Source organism: Antedon mediterranea, chromosome 10 (assembly GCF_964355755.1).
Source record: "Antedon mediterranea chromosome 10, ecAntMedi1.1, whole genome shotgun sequence".
Lineage (NCBI taxonomy): Eukaryota > Metazoa > Echinodermata > Crinoidea > Comatulida > Antedonidae > Antedon > Antedon mediterranea.
Genome location: NC_092679.1, coordinates 19,936,690 through 19,956,801, shown reverse-complemented (window position 1 = coordinate 19,956,801; position 20,112 = coordinate 19,936,690). Strand labels below are relative to the sequence as shown.

General features: G+C 34.6%; 5 protein-coding genes across 6 annotated transcripts in view; 1 reads left to right on the top strand and 4 right to left on the bottom strand.

The window, feature by feature from the left end:
* The window catches only part of LOC140060999 (glia maturation factor gamma-like), a 133,808-nt gene extending 122,457 nt beyond the window's left edge, over positions 1-11,351 (bottom strand). Inside the window, exons 1-6 of one of the 2 annotated variants that reach the window (XR_011847386.1) lie at positions 11,219-11,351; positions 10,715-10,811; positions 10,546-10,595; positions 10,194-10,326; positions 9,859-9,932; positions 8,658-9,734 (exon numbers count right to left, since the gene is read on the bottom strand). Coding sequence is in view for 1 of the 2 variants with exons in the window: in XM_072107386.1 (XP_071963487.1) it covers positions 9,663-9,734; positions 9,859-9,932; positions 10,194-10,326; positions 10,546-10,595; positions 10,715-10,811; positions 11,219-11,221 (429 nt within the window). In the remaining variant the exon portion in view is untranslated. Of the gene's footprint in view, positions 1-7,847; positions 9,735-9,858; positions 9,933-10,193; positions 10,327-10,545; positions 10,596-10,714; positions 10,812-11,218 lie in introns of those variants that run through there. The other variant, XM_072107386.1, reaches the window with a different exon arrangement.
* On the bottom strand, positions 19-2,768 carry LOC140061000 (protein cornichon homolog 4-like). The gene is made up of 5 exons (XM_072107387.1): positions 2,585-2,768; positions 2,117-2,185; positions 1,710-1,822; positions 1,281-1,421; positions 19-263 (listed from the first exon to the last, which is right to left on the bottom strand). Exons 1-5 carry the CDS (start codon positions 2,660-2,662, stop codon positions 236-238), a joined length of 429 nt encoding a protein of 142 aa, XP_071963488.1. The 5' UTR covers positions 2,663-2,768; the 3' UTR covers positions 19-235.
* LOC140060998 (protein cornichon homolog 1-like) lies at positions 2,761-7,753 on the top strand. Its single transcript, XM_072107385.1, has 5 exons — positions 2,761-2,933; positions 3,988-4,056; positions 4,482-4,594; positions 4,807-4,950; positions 5,614-7,753. The coding sequence occupies exons 1-5, from the start codon at positions 2,853-2,855 to the stop codon at positions 5,639-5,641; spliced, it is 435 nt and encodes a 144-aa protein (XP_071963486.1). The 5' UTR covers positions 2,761-2,852; the 3' UTR covers positions 5,642-7,753.
* Positions 11,352-11,524: 173 nt separating the features above from the next.
* Positions 11,525-14,339, bottom strand: LOC140061001 (glia maturation factor gamma-like). Its single transcript, XM_072107389.1, has 7 exons — positions 14,141-14,339; positions 13,863-13,994; positions 13,461-13,557; positions 13,301-13,350; positions 12,317-12,449; positions 12,097-12,170; positions 11,525-11,685 (listed from the first exon to the last, which is right to left on the bottom strand). The coding sequence occupies exons 2-7, from the start codon at positions 13,863-13,865 to the stop codon at positions 11,614-11,616; spliced, it is 429 nt and encodes a 142-aa protein (XP_071963490.1). The 5' UTR covers positions 13,866-13,994; positions 14,141-14,339; the 3' UTR covers positions 11,525-11,613.
* Positions 14,340-16,768: 2,429 nt separating this feature from the next.
* On the bottom strand, positions 16,769-19,962 carry LOC140061125 (glia maturation factor gamma-like). The gene is made up of 6 exons (XM_072107579.1): positions 19,828-19,962; positions 19,440-19,536; positions 19,279-19,328; positions 18,839-18,971; positions 18,464-18,537; positions 16,769-17,455 (listed from the first exon to the last, which is right to left on the bottom strand). Exons 1-6 carry the CDS (start codon positions 19,828-19,830, stop codon positions 17,393-17,395), a joined length of 420 nt encoding a protein of 139 aa, XP_071963680.1. The 5' UTR covers positions 19,831-19,962; the 3' UTR covers positions 16,769-17,392.
* Positions 19,963-20,112: the final 150 nt, after the last annotated feature.

The window sequence follows — 20,112 nt, the reverse complement described above, 5'->3', positions numbered from 1 at the left end:
CAAAAGTTGATACAGTAATTTATCTCCAAATGAACAGTAAAATACTGCACATGTTTAATGCTTACCAAACAAATTAATCGTAAGATAACAAGATATATACATTGTTTTGCAATTTTCTATTCAATCATGGTAATTTATTGCCAAATAAGGTGATAATACAGTAGAAAGATAGCAATATTTGTAGGAATTTCCAGGAATTTGACATTTTGGGCCAAAAGTGTCTCCCGTTCAGATATCATCCATTGATTAATGTTGAAATCAAACTGAAAAAAAATAAATTAAGAAATCTATTAATAATGCTACTGTTTGGTATTTTCCATGTATTGGAGCACAGGCATGCATATCTCAAATTCGTCTAACCACATTCACCAACTAGAAAGCCACTCCGAGAGGGCATACCTCCGCCTACTGTAAAATTCTCCTACATAAGATTTCTCCGGTAAAAAAGAAATATATATATATTTGTGTGTGTTTTAATGCTGTTTGTGATTTAGACTAATGTCACTACAAGCATGTGTATGCGAGTTTGGGGTAATGGTAATTAACAATAGCTTCAGTTGACTAACAATAGAACAGCAACGCGAAAATCAAACGAGTGAATTTGAAAAGAAATAGGTTTTTTAAACTACTCGCATAAAAAAACGTGCACATTAAAGCAAATTATGTTTTTAAATTACAAATCACAAATTATAACTCTTGCCTCTTGTTCAAAAATGAAGTTTTTTGGACAGGTAGTTCTCGAGAAAAGACTGCTCGCCGGCTTTTGAAAAATTCTGTCCTATCTTTTAACACTAGCAGGTCTAAAAAAGTATACTAAAAAGTGGTCCAGAATTGGGACTGTGGTCCCAAATGGTCCCAAAAGTTAATGGAATGGTCCTTGACCACATATCTATCTGTCTATTCATTTTGGTAAAGATCTTGTAATTACTTTTTGAGTAATCCTGCTAACAAACAAACACACACACGCTACCGATTACATATACCTCCTTGGCGGAGGTAAATAAGTGAACAGTACAATGTTCCATGCTGTTCCGTACTCGGAAAAATCTCACAAAAGTAAATTTTCTCGAGGGCGCTTTTTTTTTCATATGCATCCAATAGCGAGTAACTCGCCAATTGCGGAGATACAGCAGTGAAAATCAGATAGATAGTTTATCACCAATGGTAAGGCAAATGTGTCCTAGTTTGAACCCAGCCCTAAACCACCTATCTGATAGGAATGTGATTAATTTACTATTGGTAATCCTCGGCCACATTGCCTAAAGAAATAAAATACTTACCAATATAAATAAATAAAAAAGCTAATTAGGTGAAAGCCCATCTTTGCCATTGTTTCTTTCATGTAACCCTTTAAGTAGCCTCGATTGTGAATTTCAGTGGGATCAAACATACCAAAATTACCAGCTGGAATATTTAAATACCTACAAATACAAACAGAACGGGTTTAACAGTAGATAGAACCTCCTTTGGAATACACCTATTCAGAGGGGGGGTGTAATTCTTCAGGGGACACCTTCCAGAAAAACAAATTGGGTCCCAATATGTCCTCCTTATAAGGGTGTTACACAGAATCGTTACATATCAAATGTAAACTAGTAGTAATGCTTGATGTGACCATGGACACGATGATGTCATATCACTACCATATTTGGGTATCCACTACCATATTTGGGAATATCATAACTTTTTGTGTAGACAGAGCTTATTACCTGTAAGCTAAGAATCCGGATAGTGGTATATTATACAGGAACAAAAACCAATGAAAATTAAATAGAAGCAGTAGAGTTGCAGCGAGACTGGCCAGCATCTCGGGTATTACCCACTTAAAAGAAAAATGGATTACACAAATATCAATATAGGTTAAAGTTTTATAAAATTACAAACATCTTTTTTTTGCAATTAAGATTTTTTGTGCTATTTGCGTTCAAATTTGGCAATAAAAATGCAAATCATACAAGAATTTTAAGATTTGATGATTAAATATTAATTTATGCACAAAAACAGCATGATATGGATATTAATATATACTTGCCATGTGGTGCCAAACACATTCAATAATATTTATATACATTCTTAATTATAATATCTAATTACAACATTTAATTAAAATACTTACTGTATTTAATTTAGAACAGCATGATTGTGCATTTAAATAATCTGATTCTAAATCAGATAATGTGATAATCTACTTGTCTAATTGGAAAATAATCAATGCATTTTTAATCTAAAATAATACTTAATACTGTATTAACATTATTTATTAGGGCTAAGGCCTAGGCCATTGCCATTGGCCATATTATTAATTATTATTATTATTAACTCTTTGGTCAACTAACTAGGGCCAAGCATGTTACATCCAACTACTGTAGTTTTACTAACTAGGCCTAGGTTAGTGTATTATAAACTAAATAAAACTGTTCAAATTATTAAATAAATTTTAATAAAACTTTTATGGCTAGGCCCCTCTCTAGGCCTGGTTGTGGAGAAGGCTGAGCTCACAATTCCCTGCAAAAAGTCGTGGCCAACAATTACCTCTTTTCCCATGAGAATCGAGGCCTAACGAATTGACAGTTAAAAAGGATACAAAATAAACAGCAAGAAAAAGTAAAACCGTGCTGTCAATTAGAGTGAGAACGTAGGTAAATATTTCGCCTGAAACCATTTTCAAAGTCGACTTTTATTCATTTTATACACTAAAATTTAAAAAAATGTAAAGGATTTTTCTACAAAAAGATTGCTGTCGTCGTGGAAGTTGTTGTTTTCGCGTCGCGAGGCTGGACAAGAGAGCCTAATACTATTTTGATTTGTTGAGGGCGGTACATCGTTTTGTAACTTGGCGAAAAAAATTAATCATGGCTTTCACATTTGCTGCGTTTTGCTACCTTTTTGCAATGATTTTATCAGCTGTTCTTATATTTTTTGCAATATTTCATGTAAGTATTTTATATATTACTCATTGTTGTGCTATTTATTAAAATACATGTATATTTCAGGTATAGAAATCGACAGGCATGTAACTAGGCCTAGCTAGCTAGGCCTACCTACCTAGCTAGTTAGAGGCCTCTAGTAGGTAGGGTAGGGTAGGCCTAGGCTGGGTCTAACTAAACTAGCCTCTAGGCCTAGGTAGGTTACGCTAGCCAAGCCTCACTCACAACAACAGGTTAACCATCTCAGTCAGGCTCTTGTCTTGCTTTTGTGTGTGTAGTAACTAGTAGTAGTAGTACTAGCCTAGCTATAAAAGGCTAGTTACATACGCTCAGTGGAGTGGTGGGCGTTGCCGTTGCTTTATTATTTTAATAAATACTATTAAGTCTTCAACTAGTCTACACATAGATTTAAACATCAAGTTAAATTACACTTAGCGACCAAATCCAGTTTGCATACTGGGTGGGGTAAATTAAATTAGTATCAGTATTTTAATATTTTACCGTACATATTTTACATATTTTAAAGTATTTAACTCAATTGTAAAGTATTTTAAAGCTAAAGTAGTTTTTAAAATATCTTATTTTATCTAATATTTCTGTTAATTTTAAATTGATTTTATTATAGGCCTATTTCTAGTTTTATAGTAATAGTGTATTTAACTAAATTTTAAAAGTATTCATGTATTTATTTAAGGTAGTTTATTTTAGTACATCATGTCTTAATGTATTTTAAATGTTATGGAGTGTACCGGTAATTTTTTGTTATAGGACCCCCACGTAAATAAACCGTAAGGTTTTATTGGGTCATCCTGAGCTTTGTTTTTTACTTTTAAGTTTATATTACAACCGTCCATTATTGTATTGTTATTTATGTGCTCGAATAAAATTGAATCGAATTGCACTGGCACATTCCATTTATATATTTTAGGTGTAAACAGGCCTTTAGTTTTATACAGTTCAAGGCTATGCTATTTTATGATGTGTATAGCCTAGGCCTAGGCTACTCCTTAATATTAAATAATGTATTGTTAAATGAATTTCTTATCTTTTTTTTTTATAGATAATTGCATTTGATGAACTCAAGACTGATTACAAAAATCCAATTGATCAGTGTAACAGTTTGAATCCTGTATGTACTACGCAGCTGTATTTTTTTCATTATATATTATAACAGAAATTGTTTTTTAAATATGCAAGATCAAAAACGTATCACTTTGCTGGCTAAGGTGTGCGAGAAGGACACGCACATTGAAAGTAAATTCTTCCACCCGACCCACCCTAAAGTTAATTTTAATACCTATTTAATTATTACAATTATTAACCAAAAAAGACGCTGTATACCTGAAATTTCCATTTTCCGACCAACCCTTACCTTGGTAACACACAACGTACCTTATTGGTTGGGTCGCTCTAGAAAAAAACCCTGACTCATTTAAGAATTGTACCTCTCACATGCTTGATATTCAGATGGATGTCTTACCATTAGACCACCTTTGTAGATGGTTCTTGTTTATTTTCACTGTGGCTTATTGATTGTTATTTTTTCTCTTTCAGTTGGTTTTACCAGAGTACTTCATTCACCTACTGTACACCATCTTATTCTTTTGTGCATTTCAAGTTCTTACTGTACTATTAAATATTCCCTTGGTTGCGTATCACATCTACAGGTAATTAATAAAGCTCTGTCTACACTATCAAACTTGATGTGATGTGCCCATGTATTGATGACATGATGATGTCATATCACTACCATATTTGGGTATATCACTACCATATTTGGGCACATAACACTTGGTTTTAAAAATGGGATTGTGGGTGTGATATTTATGTTGCTTTTCATTTCAACAGTATAAAAATGCAATATTTTTATTGTTTTTAGATATGCAAATCGTCCTGTGATGTCAGGGCCTGGCCTGTATGATCCTACCACAATAATGAATGCAGATAGCCTGTCCAGGTGCATGAAAGAAGGATGGATTAAATTAGCCTTTTATCTTCTATCTTTCTTTTACTATTTGTACAGGTATTTGTTTTATTTATACTCCTTGCTGTTTTTGTTAATGTTTTCATATAATATACAGTACTAGTATTCATGTATTTCACCAACCACACAAAAGAAAAAAAACAACCATAAAAAAGGTAGATTTAAAATAGGTTGCGCTTGCTCCACTTCAAAAATTACAATCACGGTACTCAATAAAACTTATACAATGAACAAAATATATACATAAACATAACAGGCACGAATGTGTGATACTCGGGATACAGCAAAAGAAGCTGTAATGACGTCATAAGACGGGATGTGATGTCACATACACATCAATAACCTCGCTACCAAATAGTTTATACGGCTACTGTGTATGGTACCATCTTCGAGACGTCATATGGCTGCATCCAGTTTGAAATTTAAAAATCCGGCTCTATAGCTTTTAGGACATGTCCCTGTGGTATATTCATGCCAAATCCCTGCTCAATACTACAACGAATAAGGGAGGAATAGTACTTTATAAATCGCACTTTTTACTCAATAGTGTCTGATGGAGGAGAAGATGAGAGAGTCCTAGACTCGGGTACCCCGAGTAAAAAGGGCTAGATTCATATTTTGTTTAATAGTAGGTACTGTAGATTATATTGCCTTTTGTTTTCAATACATCAAATTATTTATTTTTTATCTATTTTTTTTCAGTATGATTTATGTGTTGGTGTCATCTTAATAATTGAGGTGGCTTCACGGAGGCTAACTATTCATCAAACTCCAGAAGTTACCACACGTTTAGGCAACGTTTTGTAACATTCAAACTGTACAAATCAATATTGGCAGTCTTGACGGAGGCTAATTTTCCACCAGAAATGGGCTTTTTTTATAACATGTTCTCTTTACAGTAAAAAAAGAATTAGATATAGAATTGAGTAGTTCATATGGGAAGCATACTTAATTAGTTTATGGGATGAGTTATAGCAAATTGTACTGTAGTCAACATTGCTAGTGAAATACAATAGAACCGTAATTGTAGGGACATCCAAGAAAATGTTCCCTAGGGGTGTCCCCTGAATAGGAGTGTTTAAACATATACTAGAACCCCACATTTCACAGGAAAGTGTCTAGGGGTGTCCTCTGAATAGGGTCACTGGCATAACGGCTATGAGCGCTTGCTGGCTAAACCAAGGGGCCTCAGAATATGAGCAGCCCAATGAAATTACCTAGCGTTGAAGGGCCCATAGGAGTGCTTAACAAGAGGCCTTTGTTCCCTGTGTTACGTCACTTAATATGATGTCATAAAGAAGAGGTTCTAGTGTGTTTCTCGTTTATTTTATATGTTAAGTGTCTCCTTAATAGGAGTATCCAGTTACTTTGGCAGAACCTATATTGTGTTAACATTCGTAATATTATTACGTTTGTCAATGCAGTATTTTTTATTGGCAATACTGTAGTTTGTAGAGAAATAAATATTTTTTTATTTTCTATGCAGCAACTTTATTGATTTTGTGATGAAAATCTTTATTCCATTAAATTTTTTTTTTTTACATTTTTGTACCAGCTTTAACATTTTTTACCAACAGCTTTTTTTTTTATTCCAAAGAGAGGGATTTAGCTTGTTTACCACTGGGATGCAATGAAAGCGAGTTGGTCAAAAGACATACTACAATATAGGTCACAATGGAGCATTAAAGTACAATGAACAATGGGTTCACATTCAGTAGGGTTGTGTGCCTTGAATAATGGTTTGCCCTGGGCCCCCGATTAGTGTCACAAACTTGATGTAACTCATTGACCACACACATGATAATATCAAGTTTCATATTGTATTTAATCTAAATCTGTTCGTGCTTTTGTGTTTAGTGCATCTGTGTACTAGTATATACTTAAGTCATTCTATACTACCTTCAGTAGTCTTCATCCACCTCCATCATATGCATACATTATAATTTGACATTTACGTTCTACCCCCTTTTAAAACTATGCAACCCACAAATACATAGGTGCAGCAGAGTGAGCTAGATGGTGCGTATGGGTCAATTACCTTCTCCTTGTATGAATTATTTTTTGTAGCTTTGTAAAATATGGCAGCATTACATTTCCCCCTTCATCTTCCTCCCGTCGCCTACCAACAGTCCTGAAACCCAAAATGTTTGTGTATTGTTTCGTGGTGTAAAAATACGATCTTTCTCTAGTGGCTATGATATTTATATGGTGGTAAATTTGATGTTTTTTTAATAATGAAAATTGATACCAGAAAAGTAGGCATACTGTATTGTAATAGTAGATTGTGTTGTTTTCAAGCAATTTTCATGTGTTCAAATTAGGTTGGCCACAACATATAAGTAGGTCCACAGCTAAAGGGATTGTATTTTTGTGACTTACAAAATGTACATTTAATTTGTTGTCTCCTGAATAGGGGTTGGCCGTAGTGTTATAACATATATTGCCATTCGTTCATTTAGAAGGGGTGTCCTGAAGGAGGGTTCCTACTGTAATTTGTTTTATTTTCACTTAAAATGGTAATATAGATAGATTTGATCAAAAGTTGTGGTGCAAATATCTTCTCTTTACTTTCTTTTTTCTCTCTTTATCATTGAGCAGAATATTGAGAACTGCCATAAATAATACTGTGTAAAGCTCTGTCTACACTATCAAACTAGTTTACAAAAAAAAGTGTTTTCCCAAATATGTCCATATATGGGCACATCAAATTTTTTGTCACAAAGTTTGATAGTGTAGACAGAGCTTTAGTCTAAAATATTAAAATTTAGTCGTGGGTATGTTATAATCTGAAATAGTGTAATGTATTTTTAGGAATAAATGTTACTGTTCTGTTACAAAATGAAATTAAGACCGTCTTTTTAAATTTGTGTTAATTTATTTCATGATCGACTATAATTTAATAGTTATTATATTGAGTTTTGAATAACATCAACAAAATCTTCTGCTCACATAAACCTCTACTACTCAAACTAAAAAAAAAAGCACACAAATTTTTTTGTTTTCAATAGTTAAAGATATATTGTCCTTCAAAAACATGGAAATAAAATCAGACATTTTGCAGTTTTAATAAACCAAAGGAAAAAACGTAACAAAAATAATTATTTTACTTAAAAAAAGAAAACAAAAGAAACATTAATTTTAATTAATTTCGTTTTTCGATCCAGTTTTTGGTCAAAGTGAATAACTATTATGCGACATTAAAATGGCATATTCAACAAAAATTTAATTTTTAGGGGACAATATATCTTTAAATGAAAAATGATTGTCTTAGTAAGCTTCTTAACTGTACAACAATCCATGCAAAATTAATATAGATATTAATATATATATTATACATATAATTAGTACACAAAAATTACTTAATTATTTAATGAATCAAACACGCACGGTTCTTTAGCGCTTATTTTCCAGAAAGTTTGATTGTCAGAGTCTAGTTTTCAGTAGAGTTAATACCGTAAAGTGCGCCAACAGCCCCACCCATTAAAAATAATAATGCATTAAGCTCTGTCTACACTATCAAACTTTATGTGTCAAAAAAGTTTGATGTACCCATATATGGTAGTGCTATGCTTAAATATGGTAGTGATATGACATCATCATGTCCATATATGGGCACATCACATTTTTTTGACACATAAAGTTTGATAGTGTAGACAGAGCTTAAGACCAACAAAGGACCTGATAAATAATAATGCATAAAATAATAATGCATAATTCCTGAGACCAACAAAGGAATGTACCAAAACATGTACCAAAACATGTACCACAACATATACCACTAATTATATGATTTGAAATTGTGATGAAATCCCTGATGTTTACAGTGACATTTTATCAATGTATTACCTTCTACAGAACTTTAAAAGTAGTTTTATGGTTGTTTAAAGCTTTGTTTTAGAAGTGAGGGTTAGTACAAAAACGAATGTACCTATTGTGAGTTTATTGATACAGTAGGAATATCCAAGGGGAGATTTAAATACCAGTAAAAAATGCAAAAATATAAAACATTGGAATAAGTACTTCATTTTACAATTTTTAAGCTCAGTGATTACAAAACTTCAATGTCCCACATCTGCCAATGGCTTTCATAACAAATATATAACACAAATACAAATTCTCTTTTATTTTAGAGGAATGTCCAACCTTCTTTAGTAAGTTTGTAAGGCACTGTGTTTATGACTTTAAAATGCATAGTACAGTAATAACTGTATTGCGAACATCAATTTTAAAAATAAGATTTCAATAAAAAATTATCTTTAACAAATAAAATTTGACCAAAAGTGGACAGAGAGTATGTTGTTGCGCTCTTCTTCATTGTTATATAAAAAACAAAGCTAATTAATAAACAGTACAAAAAAATTAACTACAAAAATCAAATAGATAAAATTACCACTATTTCTTAAATTACTATCACATGCTACTTTAGGGTGCCTCCTCTAAAAAGGTCAGGGCAAATAAATGACCTACTTATTTGAAGCATAATTATAGGTATTCATTTTATTTTCCCAATTATATTAATGTACTTTTAAGAGGATGTTATGTTATATATTAATGGTATGATACTTATTTCTCACCAGCATCTTTTTATTTGCTAGGTAACCGGTAACTCTGACAAAATGTAATCTCAGCAACACACTACTACTACTAAAAACCCTTCAGTCATCTGTATTGTATTGACCATCCCTTTCATTATAAAGTTTAGCGTCCGCGGTTTCTCTCGTTGTGACCTGTGCCAGAGGTGTTATAGTAGATTATCGGAAGAAACTAAGCTTTTTCTTCAACCATTCTTCGGTGAATTCTTCCACAGATCGCAGCTCAAACACCTATAACAAACAAAAGCAGTAGATGAAGAAAGTGTTTGTACACATATGCTGCTATTTTATCACTTTAACACTGTAAATCATGGAAGGAAAAATGTCTGTTTTACATAATCTTGACAATGCTAACCTTCGTAAAGCCACACGCGTTTACAATGCTTAGTTTAGATCCTGCATACATCATTTGAAGCTCTGGTTTACCACCTGCCAAATAGAATATATTTCAATATGCAATATACAATGTATAAATCAAAATTATTCCCAAAATAATGCAGCAGCTAGTAATCGGTACAAAGTTATGTCTTAATCTAACTAGTACCCATTTTATACACCTGGGTGGAGAGGGGCAAATGTAAGAAAAGTGTCTTGTCTAAGGATACAAGCAATGCGGCAGAGTTGAATTGGACCACGATCTCACGATTAATAATTCAACGTCAAACACATAGTAGTAGGTAGGTAGTTTACCTGAAGGACTAATGAATATGAATATAAAGGGGTAGGAAATTCTGCCATCGTCGTGTTTCAATTTGTAGCTGTACACAACATATCTAGGTTGATGAGCTGGTAATTCCTCCTGTATATCTTCTGGTAACACATCCTGAAAACAAACAAACATGATGATAAGTTAATAAATTGCTGAAAATAGTCAAATAAAGCAGTGTTCATATACAGTACTATTGCACTCAATTACAATTGTATACATTATTTTGTCATTATACATTATTGGGACATTATACATTATTGGGTCATTATACATTATTGGGTCATTATACATTATTGGGTCATTCATTTTACATTATTTGTAATCAGATTTTACCTCAAATGTTTCATCAATCTTTACAGTTTGTGTACCCACTTCTATTTTTACTGAAAAACAAAAATCAGTAGTTTTTAGCCACATTCAACACTATATAGGATTAGCATAGTATACATGACATGTCTCTAAAACTGAACTATTTTCTAATACTCGATCGTAGTATACTTACATATCATACATTCATTATTTGGGTTTTTTTTGAGACGTAACGTTTTCACGTTCTCTAATAACTCGGAATCAATTTCACATACTTTAAGTTCGGACGACTGAAAATAAATAGGTTATAATAATTAATATTTCATTATTAATGCCAACGGTATAATTACTCTATAATTAATAAGCATGTTCATTGTTTGTTAATGTTAGTAACACCAAATCATATGAATATTAAAACCCAGTTAGTACCCAAAACTTCTCTATAAATTCAATAAACAGCTGCCGTGATACTGTTTAGCATGGAGTTAGGATAAGGAACTCAACTGTTTTATACCTCTATGAACTGCCCATTGACTATATCAAATTCCGACAGACAATACTACTAGGCCTAACAGTCACTGAGACGGTCGAGCCTTCACATATCTAGGCTAGGTCTATTAAAAGGACATAATCAAAGCTGAGAAAGATACTCGATCGGCCCTAAAACTAGGCCCCTAGTACAACGATCCCAACTTACCATTTTTTTTAAAGTTAAAAGGGGAAAGAAGAAATTTATATTGGGCGGCGATCAAGGATTGAACTAAAAATACAAAACCAGGAAGTGACAAAAGTGTACTGTCTAAATTAACACGCACGAGTGACTTTGACCTGTGACCTGATTGCCGGCACATTTAAAAACAAACACACGTGCTGACGACAGGACATAACATCGGATGTATCAGTTTTACTGATTTAATAATAAATAGAAAATAAAATGCGATTATGTAAACAAACTTGTTACCATGATCATTGTATTTTTTTATTCAATATTTTGACATTATAAATGTGCAATATTTTTTATTGTATCTCGTTTCTCAATTGTTTCTCATTCAATATATTTTCAATTTCATACGACGATAATTAATACTTTCATTATTTCATTTCATTAAGCTTTTTCTTCAACCATTCTTCAGTGAATTCTTCTACAGATCGGAGCTCAAGCGTCTATAACAAACAATGAAGACATAATTTAACCAAATGACATCGTTTTTATATTAACAATGTAGTTTTTTAGTTTATTAAATCAATGCAATTTAATTAAAATAAACAGTTTTTATTGCTATCTTGTTCCTGTTGTTGACCCAACGTAACGCAACCTACGCAACGTAAGAAAATGCCCTTCCAATAGTTGTGTTTGTCCCCGCCTGCTTGAAATCAAACATGCAATTTGTGCAGTCGTCTGTTCCCACTCTGATTAGGCAATAGGCTACAGCACTTTGCGTCAATACCGTACGTCATTGTGTTGCGTTACGCTGCGTCGCTAGTGGGAACCACGCTTTAGATTTGATAGGTGAAAACAGCCGCTCTCCGCAATCGGGACAAAAAAATGTGTTTTTATATATTAACAATGCTAACCTTTGAAATGCCACACGCGTTAACAACACTTAGTTTAGAGCCTGCATACAGCATCTGAAGCTCTGGTTTGCAATCTGTTGGCATATAAAATGAATGAACAATGAATGATAAATAAATTAATTATTAATAAAACAAGTCTATGTTGTAATATGAAATTCAATAATAATATTTAAAAAATAATTTAAAAAAATATAAAATATTAATATTTAGCCAGTATTACCAGCAGGACTAATAAATATGAAAATCACAGGGTATGTAACTCTTCCATCGTCACGGCTGAACTTGTAATTGTAGACAATATATCTGGGTTCATTTGTACGTAATTCCTTGTGTATGTTTTCCGGTAACACATCCTAAAAAAATACAACGAGGATAGTGAAATTGCTGCAAATTGGTAACTGAGCACACCGTACCGTGATATAGTGTATCCGGACAACCACCCCTGGACAACTAGCCCTAAGGACAATTACGGCCCATAGGACAATTACTCTCTAGGACAACTATCCCCACGGACAACCACCCCTCTAGGACAACTACCACCCGGAAAAATACTGTAGTTGCATTTTCCTCTTTGATCTCTACGAAAAAAATATTAACGAGATTTCATTTTTACTTCAAGCGTCTTATCTGTCTTTAACGCTAGTGTATCCATTTCTATTTTTACTGCTGCAAACATCACAGATTTGATTTCACGTAGGCGGGGGAAAACACGATTAGTGGAAGGGCATTTTCTTACGTTGCGTAAGCGTGGTTCCCACTAGCGACGCAACGCAAGTCAATTGACCAATCACAAGCGATGGCTTATTCGCTTGTGATTGCTAACTGTCTATAACTTCGCTTTTCATTGGTTAAAACGCTTGCGTTGCTTTTACGTCCTTGCGTTACATCGCTAGTGGGAACCACGCTTACGCAACGTAAGAAAATGCCCTTCCACTAATCGTGTTTTCCCCCGCCTACGTGAAATCAAATCTGTGATGTTTGCAGCAGTAAAAATAGAACATCACATGTGTTTCACATGTATCTATTAGTAACCTAACTTTACATGATAGGCCTACAGGCACCACATGTGATGCATGCTGTATTACCAAATATTCCTATAATACTTCGGAAATAGATAGTATGTGGAGATACAGAGCACTGGGATATTGTATAGTCATCCAATTCATTGCAATGTTCCACTCTGATCACAACATATTCAGTTTACCTCAAATGTCTTTTCTTTCTTTATCGTTTGTGTATCCACTTCTATTTTTACTGAAAAATAAAAAGGTAATAAAAACTGTTTTTAGCCATATTCAATTACAGTACGGTCTAAAACTGAACTATACTTTTTTCCTCCAAACAATATACCACTTGCAACTTACATATCATACACATATTAACTGATTCCTTAGTGAAACGGAACTTCTTCAAGTCCGCTAATAGCTCAGGATCAATTGTACATATTTTTAAATCTGTTGACTGAAAATAAAGGTTAATATTTAATTGTTATACTGATTTAAAATCGTGAATGAAGAATATGGCTGCTCAATGTCGGTGGTGGGTTGGTCAATTCAATAAAGACAGTCTAACGATGGTCTACTAGTAACAATTTGGTAACACGCTCTTGTCTCCTACGACGTCAGTTAGAAAAGAAAGACTCGATCCCTATCTGATTTGCAGTTTTACACAAGTTACAATATACAGTGGCCTAAGTATATATTAATTCTCGAAACAGATTAATATTAATATTACTGCTCAATCTCAGAGATTTTAATAGTACTTACCATTTTTAATTGTTAGAAAGAAAAGCAGAAGAAGTGTTTTACTGTAGTGGGATGGGTCAGGAGATGTGCGTTGTTTGTCTGAAAACAAATAAATCCTCTTATATACAGTCATCTGAAGCTCTGGTTTGCAATCTGTTGGCATATAAAATGAATGAACAATCAATGATAAATAAATTAATTATTAATAAAATAATTCTATGTTGTTATATGAAATTCAATAATAATATTTAAAAAATAATTTGAAAAAATATAAAAAATTAATATTTAGCCAGTATTACCAGCAGGACTAATAAATACGAATATCACAGGGTATGTAACTCTTCCATCGTCACGGCTGAACTTGTAATTGTAGACAATATATCTGGGTTCATTTGTACGTAATTCCTTGTGTATGTTTTCCGGTAACACATCCTAAAAAAATACAACGAGGATAGTGAAATTGCTGCAAATTGGTAACTGAGCACACCGTACGGTGATATAGTGTATCCGGACAACCACCCCTGGACAACTAGCCCTAAGGACAATCACCCCATAACTAGGACAATTACGGCCCATAGGACAATTACTCTCTAGGACAACTATCCCCCCCCCCCCCCGGACAACCACCCCTCTAGGACAACTACCACCCGGACAAATACTGTAGTTGCATTTTCATCTTTGATCTCTACGAAAAAAATATTAACGAGATTTCATTTTTACCTCAAGCGTCTTGTCTGTCTTTAACGCTAGTGTATCCATTTCTATTTTTACTAGAAAAAAACCCAAAGATCATTAATGATAAAAACTGTTTTTAGCCACATTCAACATCACTGTATAATGTTTAAAACTGGTGGTTCCCACTAGAACGCAACGCAGCGACGTATCGACGCAAAGTGCTGCATTGCGTAATCACAAGTGGGAACCAAAGACGCAACAGTGCTGCAAACATCACAGATTTGATTTCACGTAGGCGGGGGAAAACACGATTAGTGGAAGGGCATTTTCTTACGTTGCGTAAGCGTGGTTCCCACTAGCGACGCAACGCAAGGACGTAACGCAACGCAAGTGAATTGACCAATCACAAGCGATGGCTTATTCGCTTGTGATTGCTAACTGTCTATAACTTCGCTTTACATTGGTTAAAACGCTTGCGTTGCTTTTACGTCCTTGCGTTACGTTCTAGTGGGAACCAAGCTGTAGGTTGCGTTACGTTGCGTATCTAGTGGGAACCAAGCTTAAACTATTGTCTCCTCTCATTTTCTCAACACAAAACTTACTACTTACATATCATACATGGATTGATAGCTTTTACGTTCATACGGAACTTGTTCAAGTCCGCTAATACCTCAGAACCAATTGTACATACGTTTACTGTCGCCTGAAAATAAAGGTTAATATTTCATTGTTAACGATATAAATCTTTAAAATGCACAATACTAATAATTGTACGATGTCAGTTGTGGTGGGTTTGGTCCTTATAATACTCAAACTCAACTCGATGGTAATTAGATATCGTAGTATCAGATCATGGAGGTACTAATTTAACGCCATGGTCAGATCATAGGATTCGAGCTCGGTCCTATTTAATTTTTAATCGCGTGCTCTACAGCTCACTATGTCGGTTGGTCGGTCGGTAAACACTAACTCAAATTTGCGCACGCGACTGCAGCCATGGTCTAGTTACAATACAATTGATTGATTGATTGATTGATTGATTGAATATATATTTATACTGGGTAACCTCTTCAGTCAAAGACTGGTCTCCCAGAGGGCCCAGTTGGTGATCAGTGGCTGTAATGTACTAATACACCGGGGTAACCCCCTACTCGTCTCGAAAGATGTACTAGGTTTTTTAAAGTGCACACGAGCTAGATGTGTACACTGGACCTACAGTTTATAGTCCTTATCCGAGAAGACTCGTTCTACCACCAGAACCATGGAGTGAGTGAGTCTCGAACCCCTGCTGATGTTATGGCTACGTAATTACGGTTCCACTGTCTTAACCGCTTGGCCACTCACTCCCTATCAACAGTTATACAGCTGATTCTCGAAACCAGACGTATGATGCACACATTATAACAGTACAACTTGAACTTACCATTAGAAAGTCGAGAAAGAAGTTTTGTTTTGAAAAGGGTCAGTTTGTCTAAAATCTTCTGCTCGTCCAAAAATCGTCATACATACAGCTTAAAACATAGCAGTTTAAATGTTGAATATTGTTGTATCAGAGGCAGCATCACAGACAAAAGTACAGGAGATTGCATGACAACGATTGAGGTCGTTAACTATTAATTATTAATAATTAAACAAATGAACAAAACTCTTTAAAAAAAAGTGTACGTAGACAGATGATGAAAACAATATATATATAGTGTATTGAAATGAAAATGTGTTTAGAAAAAAAAATATGTAAAGAAATGGGAACATACCGTAATGTATGGAAATAAAAGTGGGATGAACCCACATAAGATATCAAATATATATTAATAATTAACTATCTGTATACTTTTTAAAACAGAAGAAACATTTTAAACAAAATTGCACCTCTGTATAATGAAAAAAATGTAGGCCTAAAAAAGTCTTGTTTGTTGCAGTAAAATGTGATCAATTTCTTTCATGGAAATCATATTCATAGTTTGTCAAGATGCAAAAAAAAAAGTAGACACATTATTTAAGTTGAGATATTTTGTTCATGAAGACATCCTAACCAATTCCAGTTGGGAAAAATTAACCGATAATTATCTCATACAAATGGGATAATTATCGGATAAATGCGAAAGTTGGCTCAATAATGTCCAGATGGAAGAAGAAGAAGATGAGCGAGTCCTAGACTCGGGTACCCCGAGTAAAAATTAACAGATAATTTTGTTTTGGCTGCGGAAACACGGCCTTAAACATAATGCAGAACAAAAACACTAAATATATCCTTTCTTTATCGAATTCATTTATTAGTAAGCCTATTATCCAAGATTTTAAATTCTAAACATAATTAACGGAGTTCCTAAAAGTCGTCGCAAAATATATTCTTAGTAGTAGGCCTACGTACCTGTTAGGGTTAAGTTATTATAAGCGTATATATTGAATGATAATCGTGAGAAAAGTACTTGGGTTTCATTTGTAATGCATTCTATTGATCTAGATAAGGTTTCCTAACCACCTCAAAATAATCTCACTTCAAAAATCCCGCTACTGTCCCTTAAGCTTCTCCCACTTCAGACGTAGGCAAGGACGTACTCGCAACGCAAGTATAATTTGACCAATCATGATGATCCATCGGGTCGTGATTGGTCAAATTACTTGCGTTGCGTAATACGGGAACCAATCTTCTTAAAGCGTGGTTCCCACTAGCGACGCAACACAAGGACGTAACGCAACGCCAGTGAATTGACCAATCACAAGCGATGTTGCTAACTGTCTATAACTTCGCTTGTCATTGGTTAAAACGCTTGCGTTGCGTTTACGTCCTTGCGTTACGCTCTGGTAGGAACCAAGCTTTAGTGGAGATGGAGACCAGTTTGGCGTCGGTCGTTCATGAGAGATTTGTAACAAGATTATTTGAGCTGCTTCAACAACCATTCTTCGGTGATTTCTTCAATACATCGGAGATCAAACACCTATAAACAACAATGATTACAGATTTAACCAAATGTTGCTATTTGATATAAATGACTTCTTTATTACATTTACAATGTAGTTTTTTAGTTTATCTATTAAACTCGCGCAATATAATATACCTATAAAGGCAAATTTACGTACACAGACGAGCGGTAACGGTGAGCGGAAACCGTGTAGCTTGTCCCGGCCCACGTAGAATCTGTGCGATCTATCCTGAACCCGTCCGCTCCACGTTGTGTGTAAATGGTCATGAAGAACACAGATTCTATATCAGTTACCGCTCGTCTGTGTTAATTGGCCTAAAGCTTGGTTCCCACTAGCGACGCAACCTACGCAACGTAAGAAAATGCATTTCTAATAATTGTGTTTGTCCTCGCCTCCTGCGTGAAATCAAACCTGCGATACGTCGCTGGGTTGCGTTGCGTTCTAGTGGGATCCATGCTTTATTATTGCTTATCGAAATCGGTATTTGTATTATTGGTAAAAACAGTTGTCATAACAATTACCATATTTGGGGATATCACTACCGTATTTGGGTACATCCATTTTTGTCAAACTAATTAGACAATATAGAGCTTAATGCTTGGTTCCCACTAGCGACGCAACGTAACGCAATCTACGCAACTTAAGCGTGGTTCCCACTAGCGACGCAACACAAGGACGTAACGCAACGCAAGTGAATTGACCAATCACAAGCGATGGCTTATTCGCTTGTGATTACTAACTGTCTATAACTTCGCTTGCCATTGGTTAAAACGCTTGCGTTGCGTTTACGTCCTTGCGTTACGTTCTAGTGGGAAGCAAGCTTTAAGGAAATGCCCTTCCAATCATTGCGTTTGTAATTGTGTTTTCCCCGCCTGCGTGAAATCAAACCTGCGATGTTTGCAGCACTATTGCGTCGTCGTCGGTTCCCACTTGTGACTACGCAATACAGCACTTTGCTTCGAAACGTCGCTGCGTTAGGCCTTCGTTGCGTTCTAGTGGGAACCACACTTAATAATGCTAACCTTTGTAAAGCCACCTGCATTCACCATACTATGTTTAGATCCTGCATACATCATCTGAAGCTCTGGTTTGCAACCTGTTGGCATAGCATATAAAATGAATGAACATTTAATTTCTAAATTCTGTAAAATTATCTAGATTGTATAGGCCTATGTAAAGCGTGATTCCCACTAGAACGCAACGCCACGCCGTAATGACGCAAAGTGTTGTATTGTGTAATCACAAGTGGGAACCGACGACGCAACCAGTACAGCAAACATCACAGGTTTGATTTCACGCAGGCGGGGAAAACACAATTATTGGAAGGGCATTACGTTGCGTAGCTAGTCGGAACCAAGTTTTAGTCATTATAGAATTTAGGCAGTATACAAGTTTACCAGAAGGACTAATAAAGCTGAATATCAAGGGGTAAGAAATTCTGCCATCCTCATGACTCATAGTGTATTTGTATACAACATATCTAGGTTCTTCTGCTGGTAATTCCTTGTGGATATCTTCCGGTGACACATCCTGAAAAAAATAATAAAACACTACAATAATATAGTATCGTGATATTATTGCACCCGATTATCGGTACTGTATCTATCTTTCTCCGAAGTATCATAGGAATGTTTGGTAATACAACATCACATGTGTTTCACATGTATCTAGTGGTAACCTAACTTTACATGATAGGCCTACAGGCACCAAGGCACCACATGCTGTATTACCAAATATTCCTATAATACTTCGGAAATAGATAGTATGTGGAGATACAGAGCAATACAGATCCAATTCATTGCAATGTTCCACTCTGATCACAACATATTCAGTTTACCTCAAATGTCTTTTCTTTTTTTATCGTTTGTGTATCCACTTCTATTTTTACTGAAAAATAAAAAGGTAATAAAAACTGTTTTTAGCCATTATTCAATTACAGTACGGTTTAAAACTGAACTATACTTTTTTCCTCCAAACAATATACAACTTGCAACTTACATATCATACACATATTAACTGATTCCTTAGTGAAACGGAGCTTGTTCAAGTCCGCCAATAGCTCAGGATCAACTGTACATACTTTTAATTCTGTCGACTGAAAATATAGGTTAATATTTATTGTTATAGCGATTTAAAATCCTGGCTGTACGATGTCGGTGGTGGGTTGGTGGCAACTTAATAAAAACAAGTCTACCGATGGTCTAGTAACAATTTGGTAACACACTATTGTCTCCTATGACGTCAGTTAGAAAAGAAAGACTCGATCCCTATCTGATTTGCAGTTTTACACAAGTTACAATATACAGTGGCCTAAGTATATATTAATTCTCGAAACAGATTAATATTAATATTACTGCTCAATCTCAGAGATTTTAATAGTACTTACCATTTTTAATTGTTAGAAAGAAAAGCAGAAGAAGTGTTTTACTGTAGTGGGATGGGTCAGGAGATGTGCGTTGTTTGTCTGAAAACCAATAAATCCTCTTATATACAGTACTCCCAAACCCGTGACTAAGCTTTAAAACACAAACAATTTAAATATTGTCGTCTCAGATGCAGCCTCGACAATTCAACAATTTAGAGAGATTGTGTCGTGTCGCACGATTTTTGCATAACAATGACTAGAACATCGAAGACTCAAAATAACTCGTTTATCAAAATATCTCGTTTC